Consider the following 21647-nt stretch of genomic DNA (forward strand, 5'->3'; position numbering starts at 1 on the left):
CTCCGGTCAGCTAAGAACAGGAGACTGAGGCTACCCAAATGGGATAAAATGATACTGGAGAAATGCTGACAACAGTCTACCCATCTTGTGATAGTGGCTTCCAGCAGAATAACACACTGTGACGTATGCGACACGCACACACACACCGTTTTTGCTCACGAAAACATTTTTATTTATGATAACAATGCGCTGTGACAGTTCGTCCCGGTCCAGCACACCTCCCGCTCGACTCTGCCGTCACTATATAAACACACAGAAGGAAAAACACTCATCACACAACCACCACCTGTGGCTCACCTGCCTCCCGGTACCGCCCCCCTGAGCTCACCGCTCCACCCCTCCCCTGCAGCTACGCCAGGGACCACACCTCCGCCACACACACCATGTCACAAAGCACAAGAGATTCTCATTGTGCATCTAGATCCAACATCTAGATTTCATTTTTCGATTTTAGCTTCAGTTTACAGTGGCTCCGTGCAGCTCTGGCTCAGTGTTGTCAAAACCACATTAGTTTGCAGCAAACTGATATCACAGTGGCTATATTAGTAAGATATGCATCGCTGTTATTAATCTATGGTGTGGTGATATTGTTTGTGTTTCTCTGACTGAAAAGCATCAGCAGCATGGACTGACTGGGTTATGATGGTGATGAAAATGAATAGATCAGTAACATAATAAAAACTGAACCCAACAGTGAAGGAGATTGTCTATTATTTTGTGAGCTTTGTTTTACTCGCATGGTTTGAATACAGTGATAAGTGATCATCTTCGATTCATTTCAGTTTTATTTATATATTGTCAAATAAAAACAACAGTCGCCTGCAGGTGCTTTATATTGCAAGGTAAAGAGAATCAGACGATCCCCACTTGGCGAGAGTGGGACGGAAAAACTCCCTTTTAACAGAACGAAACCTCCAGTAGAACCAAGCTGAGGGAGGAGCGGCCATCTGCTACAAGTGGTTGAGGTTGTTAAGGTTCTGGGACTGGTCTCACTCAAGATGACAGACCATAGGACATTACTGCAGGATTTACTGATGTGTTGTGTTTTATGGCTTTCATGGATCTCAGATCTTACCCAGCACTTTCCGTCATCATGTCCAAAACACTAAATGAGGGAATATTTTATAGAAGAGTGGTTGTTCATCCCTTCGTGCCACTTTTGGAGTCAATGTCAAGGTTTGGCAGTGTGGCAGGGAGGTGTGTGTTGTGGCTCAGCTGCAGAGGGAGAGGTGAAGTGGATGGTTGAAGGGGCAGCGCCAGGAGAAGCTGGAGAGGTGTCGGGAACAAAGAGGAGCAGTATGGTGAGCAGCCAGCACGCTGCAGCAACAATGCCTGGAAAATTTACATTGTACATTGAAAAGTAATAAACATGAAACCCAGAGCACGGTGTGTGAGAGTGTGTGTGCTGTGGCCTGGAAGTGTTTCATGCATCTTTATACGGATACTTGCATTTACACAGCAGAAAGATTATGAAGTTAACATAACAAGCAGCACTTTGACAGATTGCACAATTATAATTCACTATTTTGGTTTCCTTTCTTAACCTACCCCGCTTCCTTTTTCTCATTTCCTTTCATCGCCTTCTTCATCTTTGGCATCTTGCGTTCTGTCTTCGCCGCCCATCGTTTAACCGAAATGTTCACACACTTTTAATTGTTCCTCACTTTTAAATGAGCTAGCAGTTCTGGATGGAAATATCAGTTTGCTCTTTCCTTCTTAGCCTACGCCTGTTTCACTGAGCTCTTTAAGCTAGCTGTGTGAGAGGAATTTGGTAAGATGTTAAGTTAAGCACTGGCTTTTGCTTTCTTTCTGGGTGTTGTCATGTTCATGTATGCAGTACACTTCAACTTTAAAAAAAAAAAAAAAAAGCTGTGTAGAAGAAATCATGTAGAGGGTTGCAGTTTCATTCACAAGCAATGTGTAGGACCTGACGGCCTGATATCTCAGTGCAGCGTAAAATAATACCTATGGAGTTCCCCTACTTACACTTTTTGTAAACAAAGATAAACAAGTGACTGCTTGCATGTGACTCATTACCACAAATAGTTTGTCAACATGCAACATGCATGAACTCAGTTAGCTTGTAGAAATGAGTGTAAACAACACTGGATCAAAAACATTTTGCTCTCTCATGTTTTGAGGAAATACATGAAACTAATTTTGTAGACATTGTTCATGATCTGCTGAACTTGAACTTGATCTGCTGAGCAGTTAGCCCTCTCACCTCACAGCAAGAGGACTGTGGGTTTGAACCTGTGGGTTGGCTAGGCCCTTTCCTAGGTTTGTGAAGTTACCATGTCACCTGTGCCTGTGTGTGTACACCGATCTTCTCCAGACACATGCATTACGTTAACTGACGATTCTAAATTGGCCATAGTTGTGAATGTGAGTGTGGATGGCTGTCTGGCTCTGTATGTTAGCCCTGCAGCTGGAGACCAGATGTCCCTCTTTAAGTAGGACTGCACAGGATTTTTTCTGTCCCACATCTTGAGACAATGTCCCACATTTTGACTGGCTATGGCTGTGTCCAATGCTATGTCCAGTGAAAGTCACAAGATACCAAAAAGGCACAGAGTCAAAGTTACACTGCAGATTTTGGTGAATGTGATGGAAACGGGAGAAACTGTGGTGTGAAGTGACACAGTCTGTGTCATAATTTGCTAAAAATGGCTAAAACAGTCTGCTATAGGTCAAAAAAGGATGCTGAAACTCAAAGACTGGTACCAGACAGAACACCAGCAGAAATAACAGAGTATATAAAGACTGCTGCATGAGACCACAGGCGACAAATTTCAGCTGCAGTTTATTCTGTTTACTTAGAGTTGGAAAGGTTCCATTCAAATATAATATATTTGACTGCATTGTTGATCTAACGTTCAGTCTAATGTTAATGTTTTTGTCTCTCACTCCAGAAACTACAGCAAGCCTGCATGTAGCATCCTAAACACAATGTGTGACAAACCGCACTGCTGAGCTGATAAGTTGTATCTAAATTTATCTGCCACTTAGAAAAACTCAGTCCATTTAAACTGACTCCTCTTTTTTAGTGTTGCATGCTCGAATAGTGCAATTGCAACTTTCACACCTGCACCATGAACAGATTACAGGAAAGCGATGTCACACAATGCCAACCTGCTGCACACAAAAATATAACTTGCTCATTATGAAGTTTTAGTCTCATATGCCAATAAGATTTAATCACGTATTTATTGAAGGTCCTGCCTCTCACCCTGTAACAGCCCGGACAGGCTAAAGCCCAAACATGACTCCCTGAATTGGATAAATAGAAGAAGATGGATTGATGGATGAATGGAGCTCTCAAGAAATTACTGCTACAAAAGCTCAGTCTAGTTTTTTGAAACTAGACTGAGCTTTTCTGAGATTATTACAAATTTGAGCTCCAATACTTTTTTCAGATTAAGAGGACTGCCACGGGTGCAGCGACTGCTCCAGCATCTAAGTTGTTGGTTCCTGTTTGATGTTAGTTATAAGCCAACCTCCAGTTTTGTGTTTTTTGGTTATTTTTAATCTCCTCAGTGTTTCCCTTCTGTTATTCTACCCTGTTTTTTGTGCATTTATATCATCATTCCTCTTATTGGCCACAAGATGGCAATCTAGCTCCATATTTATGAGTATGTGAGCTCTAAAATGCATAATGTCTGAGACTGCCGTGACGATTACTGACCGCCGGGGCCACTATTTCCTGTTTGTGTGCGTGTGTTAACACTAATAAAGCTGCATTTCTGGGGCTGAGCGGTCTTTGATCACAAGAATTGCAAATTTTAACACTTTGATGTGAGCTTGCCACACTAGTGTCAAAAGTGGGATTTAAGATTAGCCTGGAAATAGCGAGACCCAAGAACTAGAAAGAGCCACTGAGCAGAACGTTTGTCGTCTGGAAAACTGAAGCAGATGAAGCAGCCAGTGATGGTTTAAGATTGTCAGCCCACTCTATGGCTCACTTGTGGAGAGGAGGATAATTTTGCTGAATACAACAAATCCATAGTGTATCGTCACCTTCCAAAAAAAATAAAATAAATAAAATAAAACAAACCCACCTCTACTGGCCCACATCCCCAGTTCAGGGCAGCCTGCAGCAATGTCCAAAACACGACCCAGGCTGCCAAAGTATCGTGGGCTAAACAACAAGACACCACCCATCGAGGCAATCTGCAACAACCAGACAATGCTGTGCGCTGTCCAGGTGAGTTGCTTATTAGGCATAGATTATTTAACTGTGTCGCAACATCTCAGTATAGATTTCATAATTATTTTAAACATTGTAGTTTTGAAACTTTCAGCCGAGCCCGCAGGTGATGAATATGAAGTAGGGTAATGAAAGAATAAAGTAGCCAGTAGGTACCAAGACAGGTCTTTGTGCCAGGGGACAGTGTCTGGGTGTGTTGCCCTGTATGCATGAAGGGCTTGCAATCATGACAGGGCTAAACTGGTGTATCAGCAGGGGCGGATCTAGAGAAATTTTCTTAGGGTGGCAAAGAAATCAAAGCCTTTTTTTTCACAAACACACATGCAGGTGGTTACATATGGTTATAATGATTCAAATGCAGTAAGTATACATGTTTTTCATATAAATATCATCTATAACTTAATTATTTTCTGTAGCCCACATAATTAAACACTTTAGTTACATAAAACATGTGAGTTTTGATCTTATGTACTGTATAGCCTGTATAATAAATAAACATGTAGCCCAATAAGTATAAAATCCAGAAAGCTACACAACATGGGGCGGTTCATTTACAAACACAAGTCTAACTTAAGTTTCACTGTTTTTTGTTAGAAAACAATCACATTGTTACAGCTTATATTACACAAAATGTCAGAAATCTGCACTGTCATGAACAGAAATTTAAACCTAATTTTTCATGATTTCATGATTTGGTGGATTAACCCACTGAAGTCCAAACTATCAGCAGCCATTTTTGACTCCCTTTGATTTTACGGTCAAGATTTCATCTTCAAATTGTTTCATTTTATTTTTTTCCTTTTGCCTTGTTTGGTATCGTTCTTTTCAGCTCAACCTCACGTGTCTGAATTTAGTTGTTTTTTCATTGACATACTAAAATAACACAGCTGATCTGAAATCACACAAAAAAATCCTAGTAGTAGTTTTTTTTATTTTTATAACTTGAGATTTTGAAAACTTGTCCACACATTTTGTAAACATATACAACTATTTATCTGCAGCCAATACACCTGCTGTTTTTTTATTTTATTTTGTACAACCATTGAAAAATATTACTATAACTAAAATTAGAGATTATGTGTGCCAGTAACAAAAAAAAAAAAAAAAGGCCTGACAGCAGGAGGTGTATCACTCTGCTGGTTTTCTATTTGGTGGGAGTGTTTACAGTGCACTGTGCCTTTGTGACATTCATTAGTGCCCTCACTGACACACAAAATAATGACTACACAACAGACTAACTACATAATACACTAACTACACACTCCACACTAAATGTCACAAATCGAAAAACCCTCTCTCTCTTTATCTCTCGCTCGCTCTGTCTCACTGCCGTTACCGTCACTCCCAAAACTTTCCCCTCTCCCTAAACAACCACATCCCAAGTGTTGACATTTTTTTTTTTTTAATTGGTCGACATGGTACATTTTTCCAGGAAAGAGGTGGCTTTCCCCCCCTTTCTCTACTGTTTTCGTGCTGTCCTTAGAAAATGCTTTTTTTTTTTTTAAAAACGTGATATCTATCTATCTATATCTATATACCTCTATAGATAGATAGAAAACCGGTGTATACTTTGAGGTCCCCAGACTAGTCCGCTGGCACTAGTCTGGGGCCCCAAGTATCTGTGTTGAAGTCCAATCTTTCAACACGGGCTGAAAGACTCAGTGTGGCTGCAGCTTGTTGCTATGTCAGCTTAAATCAGTCATGTGATTTAGAGGTGCAGTGTGTCCGTGGACCCCAGAGGGTTAATAACACTCACCTTCCTTCCATTTCCAGAGTGCAACAACCAACCACCTGTGTGAAATCTGAAATTCCCATGGTGTTGTTCAAAATGTGCTCTGGCACAATCATAAGCATTGCTTGGTACTGAAAACTAGAAAAAAGACTGTCTGTGCTATGGGCTGAACCATTTGTTAATGGTGGAGGGGGGGAACACTGTGCAATATATTCAGTTTTAGCATTTATATTCACTGTTAACTGTAACTACGCTCAAAGTGCTAATGCTATGTTATTTTAATAAACAACTGTCATATGCAAAACTGGGGTGGCACTTGGGGTGGCAAGAGATCATTTTAGGGTGGCACTTGCCACCCCATGCCACCCTTCTAGATCCGCCCCTGTGTATCAGGCACGCATGGCGAGCTGTGGGTGTATGGTGGTATTGTACCAGGACAGGATTTCACCATATTACCCCCTCACCCCTTCCTATATACACCCCAAAAACCTACCCTGTGCAACAGTTGACTGGGAGAATTGGTCACTGTTATTTTATAAGTATTCTGACACCACCAAGGGAGCTGTGCACGCCACTCGGTCATGTTACAGCCACCAGAGCTGGACACAGATCTGGCCGCTCTGAGTTAATTAATGTTAAACTAGCTAGTGTTAAACTAATGGAAGGTTCCTCACTGAGTGTCTGTCACGTAAAGTTAAGAATAAACTGGCAGCATTTAGGTTTTTCTCCTCTTCCTCTTTTTTCTTCTTTCTTTCTGCTTTTCAATTTTCATTTTTGTTCCTAGCTGCCATTAACTTAAACAGAACTATGAATGCCACTTGAACTGTAAGAGGCACGAGTGGGGTCCTTTTAGGGCGGTCAGGCCTCTGCTGTCAGAGACTCGCTGGCACTAGTCTGGGCCCCAAGCATCTGTCTGGTGGTTGACCACAATCTTACGCCCAGTCTCTGTCTCTCTCACACACAGACACACACTCACAGACTCTCTCTCCTCTGTCATGCTGTCACGCATTTCCTGCACTCACATACAGTGGTTAAGTGTCAGTGGAGAGAAAGGACTGGTCTTACCTTCAGAAAAAACACGTGGAAATCAAGGGAAAAGGAAAAAAGTGGAAGGAAAATGGAAAACTATGTCACTGCACTCACTTTTGGGATTTTCATGCTCAGTAAGAGACACTTCTTTGCTTGGTGGCTGATTAACTCTGCTGGTGTCCTTTTATTTAAAAAAAGAAGAAAAGAAAAAGTGATGTATTTTGAAAATATTTTTTATGTTATGTTTATAGTCAACAGGATTTAGGAAGATGTTTTATAAAAAAAAATAAGTGATATCTTTTGCAACTATCGTTATCACTGTGCATTATTTACCTGCTCTGTCTTATACATCTTCATCAGTTCATTTTGCCATTGTAGTTAAACAAGTGATCTGTAGCAGTTTAAGTACTCGCAGTCATTTTTGGTAAATAACTGCAACAGTGTTGGGCAGGCGATCGTTTGACAAGAAGCCAAATATTAATCCCCATTTTGCAGTCTGCCAATTTAATATTTCATTTTTGTCTGTGGGTGGACTATCTTTTTAAAAAATATTATTTAAACAATTAATAGTGCATTTAACATCCAGTATCCAGCCTGGCATACATCCAACCCATCAGTCCTCACTTACTTTTAATTGATTTGTAACTTTTCAACTGCCTGCCTGTGCTAATGCTGTGAATCTGAATGGAAGAAGTTTGTGAGTGTCACAGACTAAAGAAATGCTTTAAAAAAAAAAAGATGAATTTTGAGTGAAACAGAGGTTTTCTGTTGGTATGTTGGATTAAGCCGAATTGAAAAGTGAATCAAAGAGATTGAAAATAAACGTCTCTCAGTCACCGTCCTGTTCAGCCTCTCATTTGCCCGAGCGAACTGTACTCCCACTAAGACCAGTTAGCCAACATGAGTTGACATGGTCCCATTAACCTCATGAGAAGTGATGGCCCGGCCATAAAGATGAGCTGTATTATTATGATCAGGCTCGGCCAGACAAAGCCGGTGTTGGGCTGGTTTTCTTCACAGGGACAAACCAGGACCTGTTCACTGGCATACCTGAATATATGCCCTATAGGAACTGTCCCATTACACATCACATTAGTACTCTGGGAGAAGAGGAAGCCTCTTTAATGTGCTTCCCCTTTTACTGTGACCACCAGACTTCCTGTAACGAGCCATAAAGCATCTGCATTTTTTTCCTTTTTAACGGTTTCTGTTTTGATATTTTTGAGTGCACCACCAAAATGTTTTAGTGGTTTTATTTCTTAAAAAAAAAAAAAAAAAAAAAAAGGTGCTGCAATTTTGGGATTTGTGTTTGTTCGGTGTTGCAAATCCATCAATTACAAACAAGTGGACACTTAAAACATCTGTTGAAGGTGAAGTTCAGAAACCCTCGCACTGAGTGGACTGAGCTGGATCTGAGCTCTTTGACCTGGTATTGCAAATGTGTGAATTTTTTTCACTTTCAAATTTTGTTTTAAAATACTTTGAATTAAATCGGAAAGATGTTGGTGGTTGGTCACATGATAGTAACTTGTATTAGCTGCATATTAGACGGTGAAGTGAAACAAACTGTGGCTTTTATGAAGTTTTGTCACTTATGAAACAGAAAACATCCACACTCAGCAGGCTGACTCATACATGCACATCGTGCTTTTTCTTGACGTTGTGGTCAGATTTCTGGTTTACGTTTAAAAATAGAAGATATCTTCTTGCTCTGTAAAAATGCTTCCTCGTTTGTAGACCTCTCAATTGCTGACTGCTAAAGCTTAATAATTTCTAATATTAATAATATTAATAATAATAATAATACGTTTTATTTGAGGGCACCTTTCTAAAAATCCAAGGTTACACAAAAAGAGAAAAAGACATCAATAAAACATCAGATTAAAACAGATTCTAATAAATTAAAATATAAAAAACAGCAAAATACAACCACAAACAACAGATAATTAAAAACAACAACAACAACAAAAACTTGACAGCAAGTAAAATCTGTATTAAAGCAAGTAAGCAATTCCTGAAACCTGTTACATAAAGTCTGTAGATGTAAGAGTATTTGTTATTCTGGGGAAACCTGGATGAGTACACTACATCTGAGGTCTCCTACATCAAGCACTCCACGAACACCATCGACACTGACAAACGCATCTGGGTAACTGCCAAACTAAAAACCCTGGCTGACGAGGAGATTTGCCTGCACAGGATGACCCCAGAAAGTCATCAGCACAGTGCTCTCCTCTTCTTAGAGGAGCTCTACAGGTCTCACTGCCACAGTAAAGCCCGCAGCGTCCTGAAGGACGCATTTCACCCAGCACCTCACCTGTTTCAAGTGTTACCTCAGCAAGGTGGCAGATGAGACAAAGGCCTGTTTATTTCACCTTCAGTGGTGTCGCATTTCTAAGGAAAATACCAGTGCCAAAAAAGCTTTTTCTGCTATTGAGACTTGTTTGGTGTCTCTTTTGTTGTGGAAAAATGTGGAAGAACCACACACAGCCTGGCTGCTCCTCCTCATGCTGGTCTGGATGCCAAGTGTGGTCACACACTGACCAAGCTTGGCTTCCTGTTCTTCAGCCAGGATTTGTTGCAAGTCAGCCAGTGTGGTACAGTACACCTGACTGTCCATGATTAAAACATTGAACATCAGTGTCATTGTCAAACATATCATTACCTTATTCAAGCTGCTACAGGCCCAGCAAACTTCAATATGACCTCAATAGTCTGTTGTACTGAGGGGCAAATGTATATAAATACAGCATATTATTCATGTAAATTGTATTTTGCTTCATATATAGAAGGATTTTCTTTCATCTTGGAGGTTTCAGAGTCCAACTCAGCCTCCACACATATTTTTTTCTGTTACAGACTTTAATCTTTTAAAATGTTTTCTCTGTCCTTCAAGGTGGATGCTCGGCCCGTGTGGTGACGGTGCCTTCTGGTCCATTAATCCGGGTGGAGGGCCAGCCAGTCTCCATCAGATGTGATGTCAAAGAATACACAGGACCTAGTGAGCAGGTCATTTTCCCAACACACACACACACACACACACACACACACACACACACACACACATCAGTCTTGAAGTTTTGTCTGACAGATGGGTTACACTTTGAAATGATGCAAATGACCACCATATGCAGTGGTTTCTCCTGTCAGAAATATAGTTAGTGAATTATTATTATTTTAGTTTCTTCCTCAAACTGTTGAACATTATTTATTTTAGCGAACGTGCCTCAAGAATGAACTAATAGTGGATTTGTTGTTAGCTTATTTTCAGTTATAGAAGTCAAGAATGTCATGTGTGAGACTGATCCAATCTTTGGTCCCTCACATACATTTTTATTATTATTTTTATTATTATTATTATGTGTGCCTATGCCAAGAGGCACACATATTACTATTCCTCGGATTTATTATTATGTGTGCCTATGCCAAGAGGCACACATATTACTATTCGTCGGATTTATTATGTGTGCCTATGCCAAGAGGCACACATATTACTATTCGTCGGATTTATTATTATTATTATTATTATTATTATTCTCCAGTTTCCGCCTGAAATTTTGCAGCGAATCTCGCCCCGCAGTTTTGAGACAAGCTTCATATATGTTACCTCATTTTGTGCGGCTGGATCAGGAATGGTGTGCTATGACTTTTGGTGTTTATAACTATTATAGTTTTTTAAATATTAATATTTTAGTGAAAATTTTCCCGCGCCTCTCTGCCTAACAGTTTTGACAATAGGGTTACATATGTTAGATCATTTTGTGCGGCTGGAGCTGGACTAGTATGGTATACACTTTTGGTGTTCATGACTTTTATAGTTTTTGAAATATTTAGATTTTAGTGCAAATTTAGGCCAATTTCCATAGAAACAGACTTTATTTGTGGTGGGTTGGCTCTCTCTAGTGGTATACCGGGAGTAGTACGGCCGAAATCTGTATGCTTGTTTTTAAACTCAATATCCCATAATGCATAGCACGCCTCTGCCGAGTTCAACAATGGCGGACACCTCTTCCTTTTAAACGTCTTTTATTCGTGTTTCTAGGTCACAAAATGAACTTTTAAGATATTTTCAGGCGAGAATGTAGGTGTGTAAACTTCAAATATCTGCTCGTTTTGTCAAAACATCCCATATTATATCTGACGATGTTGCCGGCTAACTAGCTAGCGTGGCTAGCGCCACTAGCTAGCGCCGCTTCGATGTGGAAATAATAACTGAGTTGTTTGGTCTTGGCTAACGCGCGCAGCTACAACAGAGAGCAGCTATCTACCGGTGTGTGTCAGAAAAACATGCGGGAAGCGAGACATAGGAGGCGGCGAGGGGACCGCCCGATCGACCGGTGGTAGATCGTGGATCAGGCAAACCTAAGGCAGGAGCGTGAGGTGAACTGAATTTCAGGTAAGAAGTTATGAATTGCACAGGAGTTTCTATAGAGCTGTGTGCGCGCTAAGTTACTGACGTTGAACTTTATTTTATTCATAACGGTTAGTCCGTAGAGTTGTCGTACAAACGGAATCGTCGTCCCACATTCAGAGAAAATATTACGATTTATTCTGTCGTTATGAAGCCTCCCTGTCATTCTCTGGCCTGTTGCAACTTCAATCGTGAAACTGATCAACGATCGGCTTTTTCGCTCTTGTTTATCGCGCTAAACAACAGCAGCACGTTTAAGCTTGATCAGCTGTTGTTAGAATTCATTTGATTTTAATTTTTGCGGCTGGTCCAAACCAGGAGATGTCCTTACTGAATCATCAGAGCTGAACTGGTGATGGAGAAACAGGTTTACCCTTTACAGGGCTCGCAAAATCGCTAGCCCGCCGTCCGGGGCTAGCGATTTTCCAATCGGGCTACCAAAATCCATCTCAGCCCTGCCCGTCGGGCTATCATGGGAGGGAAAGATATGTCAATGCTTTTGCATTCTTTCGCAAATGTAGCTGAGTAATTATGTCATCGGCATCGATGAGCCACTGTCAATATGTGACACATTGAAATCGCGTTTGAATTTGCGCTTGTTTTTTGCTTTCACTTTCACTTTGCGCTAACTGTGTGTAGAGAGCGACAGCACTAATTGGTAAGTCACAGATTAATTGCACACCAATTCCTCTGACATCGTCTTATCAATCGTTAGCTTACTATCAAACATGACAAGTGAAATCTCCTGCAGCAAGCTTAAACGTGATAGAGGCTGATTACGCAGAGAATTGCTGATCGTTATGTAAGTATGCATGTAAGAGCAGATGGATTTAAGCAGGTATTTTAGTTCTGCAGAGCCAAACAAGAGAGGTCAGGGTGAAGAAGGGCAGCCAAAGAAAAGCCAACCACAAAACGGAAAAGTTATGACAAATCAGACTATGAGGGAAAAAGAAAGCGCAGCTTTATGGTTTCATGGACTAAAGAATTTATGTGGCTGGAATACGACGAGCTAAATAACCTCATGTTCTGCCGGGTGTGTTGTGAGTTTCCCTCGATTTCTGAGTCGACAAGCGCCTTTGTTACTGGGACCAGTCATTTTAAGAAAGACCCCATCAGAACCCATGACAAATGCAAGAAATGCATTATTGCCCAGTCTGCAATATCTTTCCCAGAACAAACACCAATTGCAAAAAGCATACTAAAATAAACCAAGCATAACAAGAAGTCCTGAAAAATCTGTTTAGAACAGCCTACTATGTTGCAAAGAGTGAACTACCACTGGCAAAATTTAGCAGTCTTTGCAAACTTCAAAAAGCAAATGGCCTAGATCTTGGTTGCACTTGCCTCTTACCTGTGATTTCAGTGGAAATGTCAAAAATAAGGATCTGACACAGACTGATTCCTGTTGTACAGTTCTTACAAGTTCATAGAAATTTGTTCAATTAGAACCAAATATTTGAGTTGATGATTGAAATTGTTGTTGTAATTTGTGTTTTAAATATTTTTAGATTGATGTTTTGTTTCCTTTACAATATTATACTTTAATGTATAATATTGTAAAGGAAACAAAACATCAATCCAAAAATTGTCTTTTTTTTTTTATTCGGGCTACTTAAATTTATTACCAAAAACTGAAGAGTGCCTCCCGAAGGGCTACCAGGGATTTTGAAATTTTGCGAGCCCTGCTTTAGGTGACATGAATGAGTTGAAGGAAGTTATGAACTGTTTCTCAGAGACAAATAAACACCCAGCTCCTGTTTTTGTGTAGCTGACAGCTGGTAACTGTGCAGGGGCGGATCTAGCAAAGCTTTTGCCAGGGGGCCAGGTAGGGCATTAACAGGGAAAGGGGGACACAAAGATATACTTTTCTTTCTTACTCTCGTATAAAATATTTAGCTTTTTATTAAATAGTTATCTGCATCTTACAACCAAAGTTTGTATAATAATACACAAGATTGGCTGTAGACCATTGTTAATCATTTACTGTGTAAAAATAACAAAAACAAAAAGTAAATGCAAAAGTGCATAAATATTTATTTTACGTGTTTGATGTGTGTGGCGGGGCGTGGTCTGCAGTGCCGCTGCAGGGGAGGTGGACCCACGGGCGTAAAGTCTGTGCTCTTTCGGCTGTTTTTTGGGTGTGTGTCGGGCTGTCAGTTGAAAAGCTACAGCCGGCTGTGTGGGTACACCAAGCATGTGTGAAAAGTGGTCCATAACGTAATGCTTCAAAGAGTGTTCATGCAAACATTGTCGGGTCTGCCGTGGTACAATGGGACTTCTGCTCATGAACCTGTGTGCACAGCATCTGCAAATCGGGGCTGTGCAAAGTCACTTCATCTTTACCCAAAACTGTAAGCTGTCATCTGTGAGGCGCGAGCGGTGTTTGTTTTTACCATAGTTCACGGTGGAGAATGGCTGCTCTTCTGAGTTTTGCTCTCTGTAGCCGTATGAATGTCAAACTACACTGATTCGCAGCGGCATAGGCACACATAAAATTTCTTCTGAAATTTTCCCTTTCTAGTTATTCTTATTATTATTATTATTATTTTCCTTTTTCCGCCTGAAATTTTGCAGTGTATCTCTACCCGCAGTTTTGAGACAAGCTTCATATATGTTACCTCATTTTGTGCGGCTGGATCTGGAATGGTGTGCTATGACTTTTGGTGTTTATGAATATTATAGTTTTTAAATATTAATATTTTAGTGAAAATTTTCCCGCTCCTCCTCTGCCAAACAGTTTTGACATTAGGGTTACATATGTTAGATCATTTTGTGCGGCTGGAGCTGGACTATTATGTCATGACTTTTGGTGTTTATGACTTTTATAGTTTTTAAATATTACTATTTTAGTGCAAATTTAGGCCAATTCATCTTTTGGCGCCAAATAAACAGACTTCATTTGTGGTGTGTTGGCGCCATCTTTTGGTCCCATTGAAACAAATTTCAAACTTCATTTGTGGTGTGTTGGCTCTCTCTAGTGGTATGCCGGGAGTGGTACAGCCTGTCTACCCTTATTTGGATACCGTAATGATGACAATATCAATGGCGCACAGCCTCGCTGCTTTCAGGAACCATTGAGGTTTTAAGGTGCGCGAACCATTGAATAGTTACGGTAAACACAATGGCTTCTATGCTTGGTGGAAAACTCCATATCCCACAATTCATAGCACACCTCTGCCGAGTTAAACAATGGCGGCCACCACTTCGTTTTATATGTCTTTTATTAGTGTTTCTAGGTCACAAAATAAACTTTTAAGATATTTTCAGGCGAGAATGTAGGTGTGTAAACTTCAAATATCTGCTTGTTTTATCAAGACATCCCATATTAGCGACAATGCTCTGACGACCTCGGTCCTGCCTGACAGCTAGCCGGCTACCTAGCTAGCTGCCGCACTTGGCTGCAAATGGACAGCGAGGGGACTCTCTCTCTCCTTTCACCTCCCCGGTCTCTCGCAAATGCTCGCACAGAATCGGAGTTACAGCTGGATGTGGAAAAAATAACTGAGTTGTTTGGTGGTGCTATAATGCGGAGCTACAACAGTGGGCAGCTATCCACGGTGTATGACAGAAAGGACATGCCGCGACCGCCGATCGACCGGTGTTTGCTAACGCGGAGGTCAATCATGGATCAGGGAAAGCGAAGGCAGGAGCGTGAGGTGAACTGAATTTCAGGTAAGAAGTTATGACCTGCACTCTATTTGGGTCAAATATAAACCGAGTTTAGGTGTAGTTTATTTAGCAGCAGTTCTCTTATGTGTTGCTGATAGCCGGCTAGCTAGCTAGCTAGCGCCGCTAGCATAGTTAGCTCGCGCCGCTAGCAACCCTTCGTGAAAAAGCACCCAGGCTTGGCTTATATTGAGGCGGTGAAACTCGTGTCAGCACCGGTCGCTCTCTATTTGGGTCAGATATAAACCGAGTTTAGGTGTAATTTATTTTCGTTGACCTTTACAATCGTACTGCCACGGGAGTTTATATACAGCTGTGTGCGCACTAAGTTACTGACGTTGGACTTTATTTTATTCATTAGGGTTAGTTCATAGAGTTGCCGTGCCGCATAAACGGAATCGTCCCACATTCAGAGAAAACATTATGATTTATTCTGTCGTTACGAAGCCTCCCTGTCATTTCTCGCGTGTTGAAACGTCAATCATGATAACTGATCAATGATCGGCTGTTCGCTCTTATTTATCGCGCTAAACAACAGCAGCACGTTTAAGCTTGATCAGCTGTTGTTAGAATTCTTTTGATTTTAATTTCTAGTATCAGCTGATGTTTGCTGGAGCATGAAGATGAAATCAGGAGATGTCCTTACTGAATCATCAGAGCTGAACTGGTGATGGAGAAACAGGTTTACACTTTAGGTGACATGAATGCGTTGAAGGGAAATTATGAGTTGTTTCTGAGAGACAAAGACCAAGCTCCTTTTTTGTGTAGCTGACAGCTGGTAACTGTGCAGGGGCAGCTAGGACATTAACAGAGAAAGGTGGACACAAAGATATACTTTTCTTTCTTACTCTCATATAAAATATTTAGCTTTTATTAAATAGTTATCTGAATCTCACAACCAAAGTTTGTATAATAATACACAAGATTGGCTGTAGACCATTGTTCATCATTCAGAACACTGTGTAAAATAACAAAAACAAAAAGTGAATGCATGTGTGAAAAGTGGTCCATAATGTAATGCTTCAAAGCGTGTTCATGCAAACATTGTCGGGTCTGCCGTGGTACAATGGGACTTCTGCTCATGAACCTGTGTGCACAGCGTCTGCAAATCGGCGCTGTACGAAGTCACTTCATCTTTACACAAAACTGTAAGCTGTCATCTGTGAAGCGTGAGCGGTGTTTGTTTTACCATAGTTCATGGTGGAGAATGGCTGCTCTTCTGAGTTTTGCTCTCTGTAGCCGTATGAATGGCAAACTACAGTGATTAGCAGCGGCATAGGCACACATAAAATTTCTTCTGAAATTTTCGCTTTCTAGTTATGTGTGCCTATGCCAAGAGGCACACATATTACTATTCGTCGGATTTATTATTCTTATTATTATTATTCTCCATCTTCCGCCTAAATTTCGCACGTATCACGCCCGCAGTTTTGAGACAAGCTTCATATATGTTACCTCATTTTGTGCGGCCGGATCTGGAATGGTGTGCTATGACTTTTGGTGTTTATGAATTTTATAGTTTTTAAATATTAATATTTTAGTGAAAATTTTTCCCGCGCTCCTCTGCCAAACAGTTTTGACATTAGGATTACATATGTTAGATCATTTTGTGCGGCTGGAGCTGGACTATTATGTTGTGACTTTTGGTGTTTATGACTTTTATAGTTTTTAAATATTAATATTTTAGTACAAATTTAGGCCAATTCATCTTTTGGCGCCAAATAAACAGACTTCATTTGTGGTGTCTTGGCTCTCTCTAGTGGTATACCGGGAGTAGTACAGCCGAAAAGATTTATCCTTGTGTTGAAAACTCCATATCCCACAATTCATAGCACGCCTCTACAGAGTGAACAATGGCGGCCACCACTTCGTTTTATATGTCTTTTATTCGTGTTTGTAGGTCACAAAATAAACTTTTAAGATATTTTCAGGCGAGAATGTAGGTGTGTAAACTTCAAATATCTGCTTGTTTTATCAAGACATCCCATATTTAGCGACAGTGCTCTGACTACGTTGGTCCTGCCTGACAGCTAGCCGGCTACCTAGCTAGCTGCCGCACTTGGCTGCAAATGGATAGCGAGGGACTCTCTCTGTCGTTTCACCTCCCGGTCTCTCGCAAATGCTCGCACAGAATCGGAGTTACAGCTGGATGTGGAAAAAATAACTGAGTTGTTTGGTGGTGCTATAATGCGGAGCTACAACAGTGGGCAGCTATCCACCGGTGTATGACAGAAAGGACATGCCGCGACCGCCCGATCGACAGGTGTTTGCTAACGCGGAGGTCAATCGTGGATCAGGGAAAGCGAAGGCAGGAGCGTGAGGTGAACTGAATTTCAGGTAAGAAGTTATGACCTGCACTCTATTTGGGTCAGATATAAACCGAGTTTAGGTGTAGTTTATTTAGCAGCAGTTCTCTTTATGTGTTGCTGATAGCCGGTTAGCTAGCTAGCTAGCGCCGCTAGCATAGTTAGCTAGCACCGCTAGCGACCCTTCGTGAAAAAGCACCCAGGCTTGGCTTATATTGAGGCGGGTGAAACTCGTGTCAGCACCGGTCGTCGCCGACAGTATGTGTTTTAGCTGGACTTATTTTTCGTTTATATGGACCGATGATTTATTTATTTATTCATTTTAGTAACGGTATAAACAGTGAAAGGTGGTGGATTGGCCAGATGTAAACTTCAAATATCTGCTCGTGTTACCAAGACATCCCATATTAGCTCTGATGTTTTCGGTGCCTGCAAAGAGCTAGACAGGTAGCTAGCTAACCCGAGCTGGCTGTCTTTTTGACTCAGGGTCATAGCTGGACTTATTTTTCGTTTTTATGAGCCGATGAGGGGTTTTTTTTAGTAACGGTACAAACAGTGAAAGGCGGTGGATTGTCCAGACGCTGGTCGATGTGGAAAAAATAACTGAATTGTTTGGTAGTCGCTGACGCGGAGCTACAACCGAGGGCAGCTATCCACCGGTGTGTGTCAGAAAGAACATGCGGGGAACGAGGCGGCGAGGTGACCGCCGATCGACCGGTGGTAGATCGTGGATCAGGAAACCGAAGGCAGGAGAAGCAGGCGGCTGCCGGTCGGAGCGTGAGGTGAACTGAATTTCAGGTAAGAAGTTATGACCTGAACTCTATTTGGGTCAGATATAAACCGAGTTTAGGTGTAGTTTATTTTCGTTGTGCTGACTTTTTACAATCAGTTATAATAACTCGTACTGCGTGGTAGCTAGCACGATGGAGTTTCTATACAGCTGTGTGCGCGCTAAGTTACTGATGTTGAACTTTATGACAGCCTCCCTGTCATTCTCTCGCCTGTTGAAACTTCAGTCATGAAACTGATCAATGATCGGCTTTTCTCTCTTGTTTGTTTATCGCGCTAAACAACAGCAGCACGTTTAAGCTTGATCAGCTGTTGTTAGAATTCATTTGATTTTAATTTCTAGTATCAGCTGATGTTTGCTGGAGCCACAGCTGTAGAAGCGGCTGGTCGAAACCAGGAGATGACCTTACTGAATCATCAGAGCTGAACTGGTGATGGAGAAACAGGTTTACCTTTTTAGGTGACATGAATGAGTTGAAGGAAGTTATGAACTGTTTCTGAGAGAAATAAACACCAAGCTCCTTTTTTTTTTATTTAGCTGACAGCTGGTAACTGTGCAGGGGCGGATCTAGCAAAGCTTTTGCCAGGGGGGCCAGGTAGGGCATTAACAGAGAAAGGTGGACACAAAGATATACTTTTCTTTCTTACTCTCATACAGGAGTGCAGAATTATTAGGCAAGTTGTATTTTTGAGGAATAATTTTATTATTGAACAACAACCATGTTCTCAATGAACCCAAAAACACATTAATATCAAAGCTGAATGTTTTTGGAAGTAGTTTTTAGTTTGTGTTTAGTTTTAGCTATTTTAGGGGATATCTGTGTGTGCAGGTGACTATTACTGTGCATAATTATTAGGCAACTTAACAAAAACAAATATATACCCATTTCAATTATTTATTTTTACCAGTGAAACCAATATAACATCTCCACATTCACAAATATACATTTCTGACATTCAAAAACAAAACAAAACAAATCAGCCACCAATATAGCCACCTTTCTTTGCAAGGACACTCAAAAGCCTGCCATCCATGGATTCTGTCAGTGTTTTGATCTGTTCACCATCAACATTGCGTGCAGCAGCAACCACAGCCTCCCAGACACTGTTCAGAGAGGTGTACTGTTTTCCCTCCTTGTAAATCTCACATTTGATGATGGACCACAGGTTCTCAATGGGGTTCAGATCAGGTGAACAAGGAGGCCATGTCATTAGTTTTTCTTCTTTTATACCCTTTCTTGCCAGCCACGCTGTGGAGTACTTGGACGCTGCGTGTGATGGAGCATTGTCCTGCATGAAAATCATGTTTTTCTTGAAGGATGCAGACTTCTTCCTGTACCACTGCTTGAAGAAGGTGTCTTCCAGAAACTGGCAGCAGGACTGGGAGTTGAGCTTGACTCCATCCTCAACCCGAAAAGGCCCCACAAGCTCATCTTTGATGATACCAGCCCAAACCAGTACTCCACCTCCACCTTGCTGGCGTCTGAGTGGGACTGGAGCTCTCTGCCCTTACCAATCCAGCCACGGGCCCATCCATCTGGCCCATCAAGACTCACTCTCATTTCATCAGTCCATAAAACCTTAGAAAAATCAGTCTTGAGATATTTCTTGGCCCAGTCTTGACGTTTCAGCTTGTGTGTCTTGTTCAGTGGTGGTCGTCTTTCAGCCTTTCTTACCTTGGCCATGTCTCTGAGTATTGCACACCTTGTGCTTTTGGGCACTCCAGTGATGTTGCAGCTCTGAAATATGGCCAAACTGGTGGCAAGTGGCATCTTGGCAGCTGCACGCTTGACTTTTCTCAGTTCATGGGCAGTTATTTTGCGCCTTGGTTTTTCCACACGCTTCTTGCGACCCTGTTGACTATTTTGAATGAAACGCTTGATTGTTTGATGATCACGCTCAGAAGCTTTGCAATTTTAAGACTGCCGCATCCCTCTGCAAGATATCTCACTATTTTTGACTTTTCTGAGCCTGTCAAGTCCTTCTTTTGACCCATTTTGCCAAAGGAAAGGAAGCTGCCTAATAATTATGCACACCTGATATAGGGTGTTGATGTCATTAGACCACACCCCTTCTCATTACAGAGATGCACATCACCTAATATGCTTAATTGGTAGTGGGCTTTCGAGCCTATACAGCTTGCAGTAAGACAACATGCATGAAGAGGATGATGTGGACAAAATACTCATTTGCCTAATAATTCTGCACACCCTGTATAAAATATTTAGCTTTTATTAAATAGTTATCTGAATCTTACAACCAAAGTTTGTATAATAATACACAAGATTGGCTGTAGACCATTGTTCATCATTCAGAACACTGTGTAAAAATAACAAAAAACAAAAGTGAATGCAAAAGTGCATAAATATTTATTTTACGTGTTTGATGTGTGTGGCGGGCGTGGTCTGCAGTGCCGCTGCAGGGGAGGTGGACCCACCTGAGCGGCACCTGCAATCACGCCTCTCGGCGTAGTCTGTGCTCTCTCGGCTGTTTTTGAGTGTGTGTCGGGCTGTGAGTTGAAAAGCTACAGCCGGCTGTGTGGGTAAACCAACCATGTATGAAAAGTGGTCCATAACGTAATGCTTCAAAGCGTGTTCATGCAAACATTGTCGGGTCTGCCGTGGTACAATGGGACTTCTGCTCATGAACCTGTGTGCACAGCGCCTGCAAATCGGCGCTGTACTGAAGTAACTTCATCTTTACACAAAACTGTAAGCTGTCATCTGTGAAGCGTGAGCGGTGTTTGTTTTTACCATAGTTCATGTTGGAGAATGGCTGCTCTTCTGAGTTTTGCTCTCTGTAGCCGTATGAATGGCAAACTACAGTGATTAGCAGCGGCATAGGCACACATAAAATTTCTTCTGAAATTTTCGCTTTCTAGTTATGTGTGCCTATGCCAAGAGGCACACATATTACTATTCCTCGGATTTATTATTCTTATTATTATTATTTTCCTTTTTCCGCCTGAAATTTTGCAGCGTATCTCGCCCCGCAGTTTTGAGACAAGCTTCATATATCTTACCTCATTTTGTGCGGCTGGATCTGGAATGGTGTGCTATGACTTTTGGTGTTTATGAATTTTATAGTTTTTTTAATATTAATATTTTAGTGAAAATTTTCCCGCGCTCCTCTGCCAAACAGTTTTGACAATAGGGTTACATATGTTACATCATTTTGTGCGGCTGAAGCTGGACTAGTATGGTGTGACTTTTGGTGTTTATGACTTTTATAGTTTTTGAAATATTTAGATTTTAGTGCAAATTTAGGCCAATTCATCTTTTGGCGCCAAATAAACAGACTTCATTTGTGGTGTGTTGGCGCCATCTTTTGGTCCCATTGAAACAAATTTCAAACTTCATTTGTGGTGTGTTGGCTCTCTCTAGTGGTATGCCGGGAGTGGTACAGCCTGTCTACCCTTATTTGGATACCGTAATGATGACAATATCAATGGCGCGCACAGCCTCGCTGCTTTCAGGAACCATTGGAGGTTTTAAGGTTGCGCGAACC

At 41.3% G+C, this 21647-nt stretch overlaps 1 protein-coding gene across 1 annotated transcript in view; it reads left to right on the plus strand.

Moving 5' to 3' along the window:
- The first annotated feature begins 6955 nt into the window (after nucleotides 1-6955).
- LOC116325167 (immunoglobulin superfamily member 8-like) overlaps nucleotides 6956-21647 on the plus strand; it is a 31434-nt gene continuing 16742 nt past the window's right edge. Inside the window, exons 1-2 of the mRNA XM_039606392.1 lie at nucleotides 6956-7102; nucleotides 9865-9977. Of these exons, the coding sequence (XP_039462326.1) occupies nucleotides 7057-7102; nucleotides 9865-9977 (159 nt within the window). The 5' untranslated portion in view covers nucleotides 6956-7056. The remainder of the gene's footprint in view (nucleotides 7103-9864; nucleotides 9978-21647) is intronic.

Source organism: Oreochromis aureus, linkage group 23 (genome assembly GCF_013358895.1).
Source record: "Oreochromis aureus strain Israel breed Guangdong linkage group 23, ZZ_aureus, whole genome shotgun sequence".
Classification (NCBI taxonomy): domain Eukaryota; kingdom Metazoa; phylum Chordata; class Actinopteri; order Cichliformes; family Cichlidae; genus Oreochromis; species Oreochromis aureus.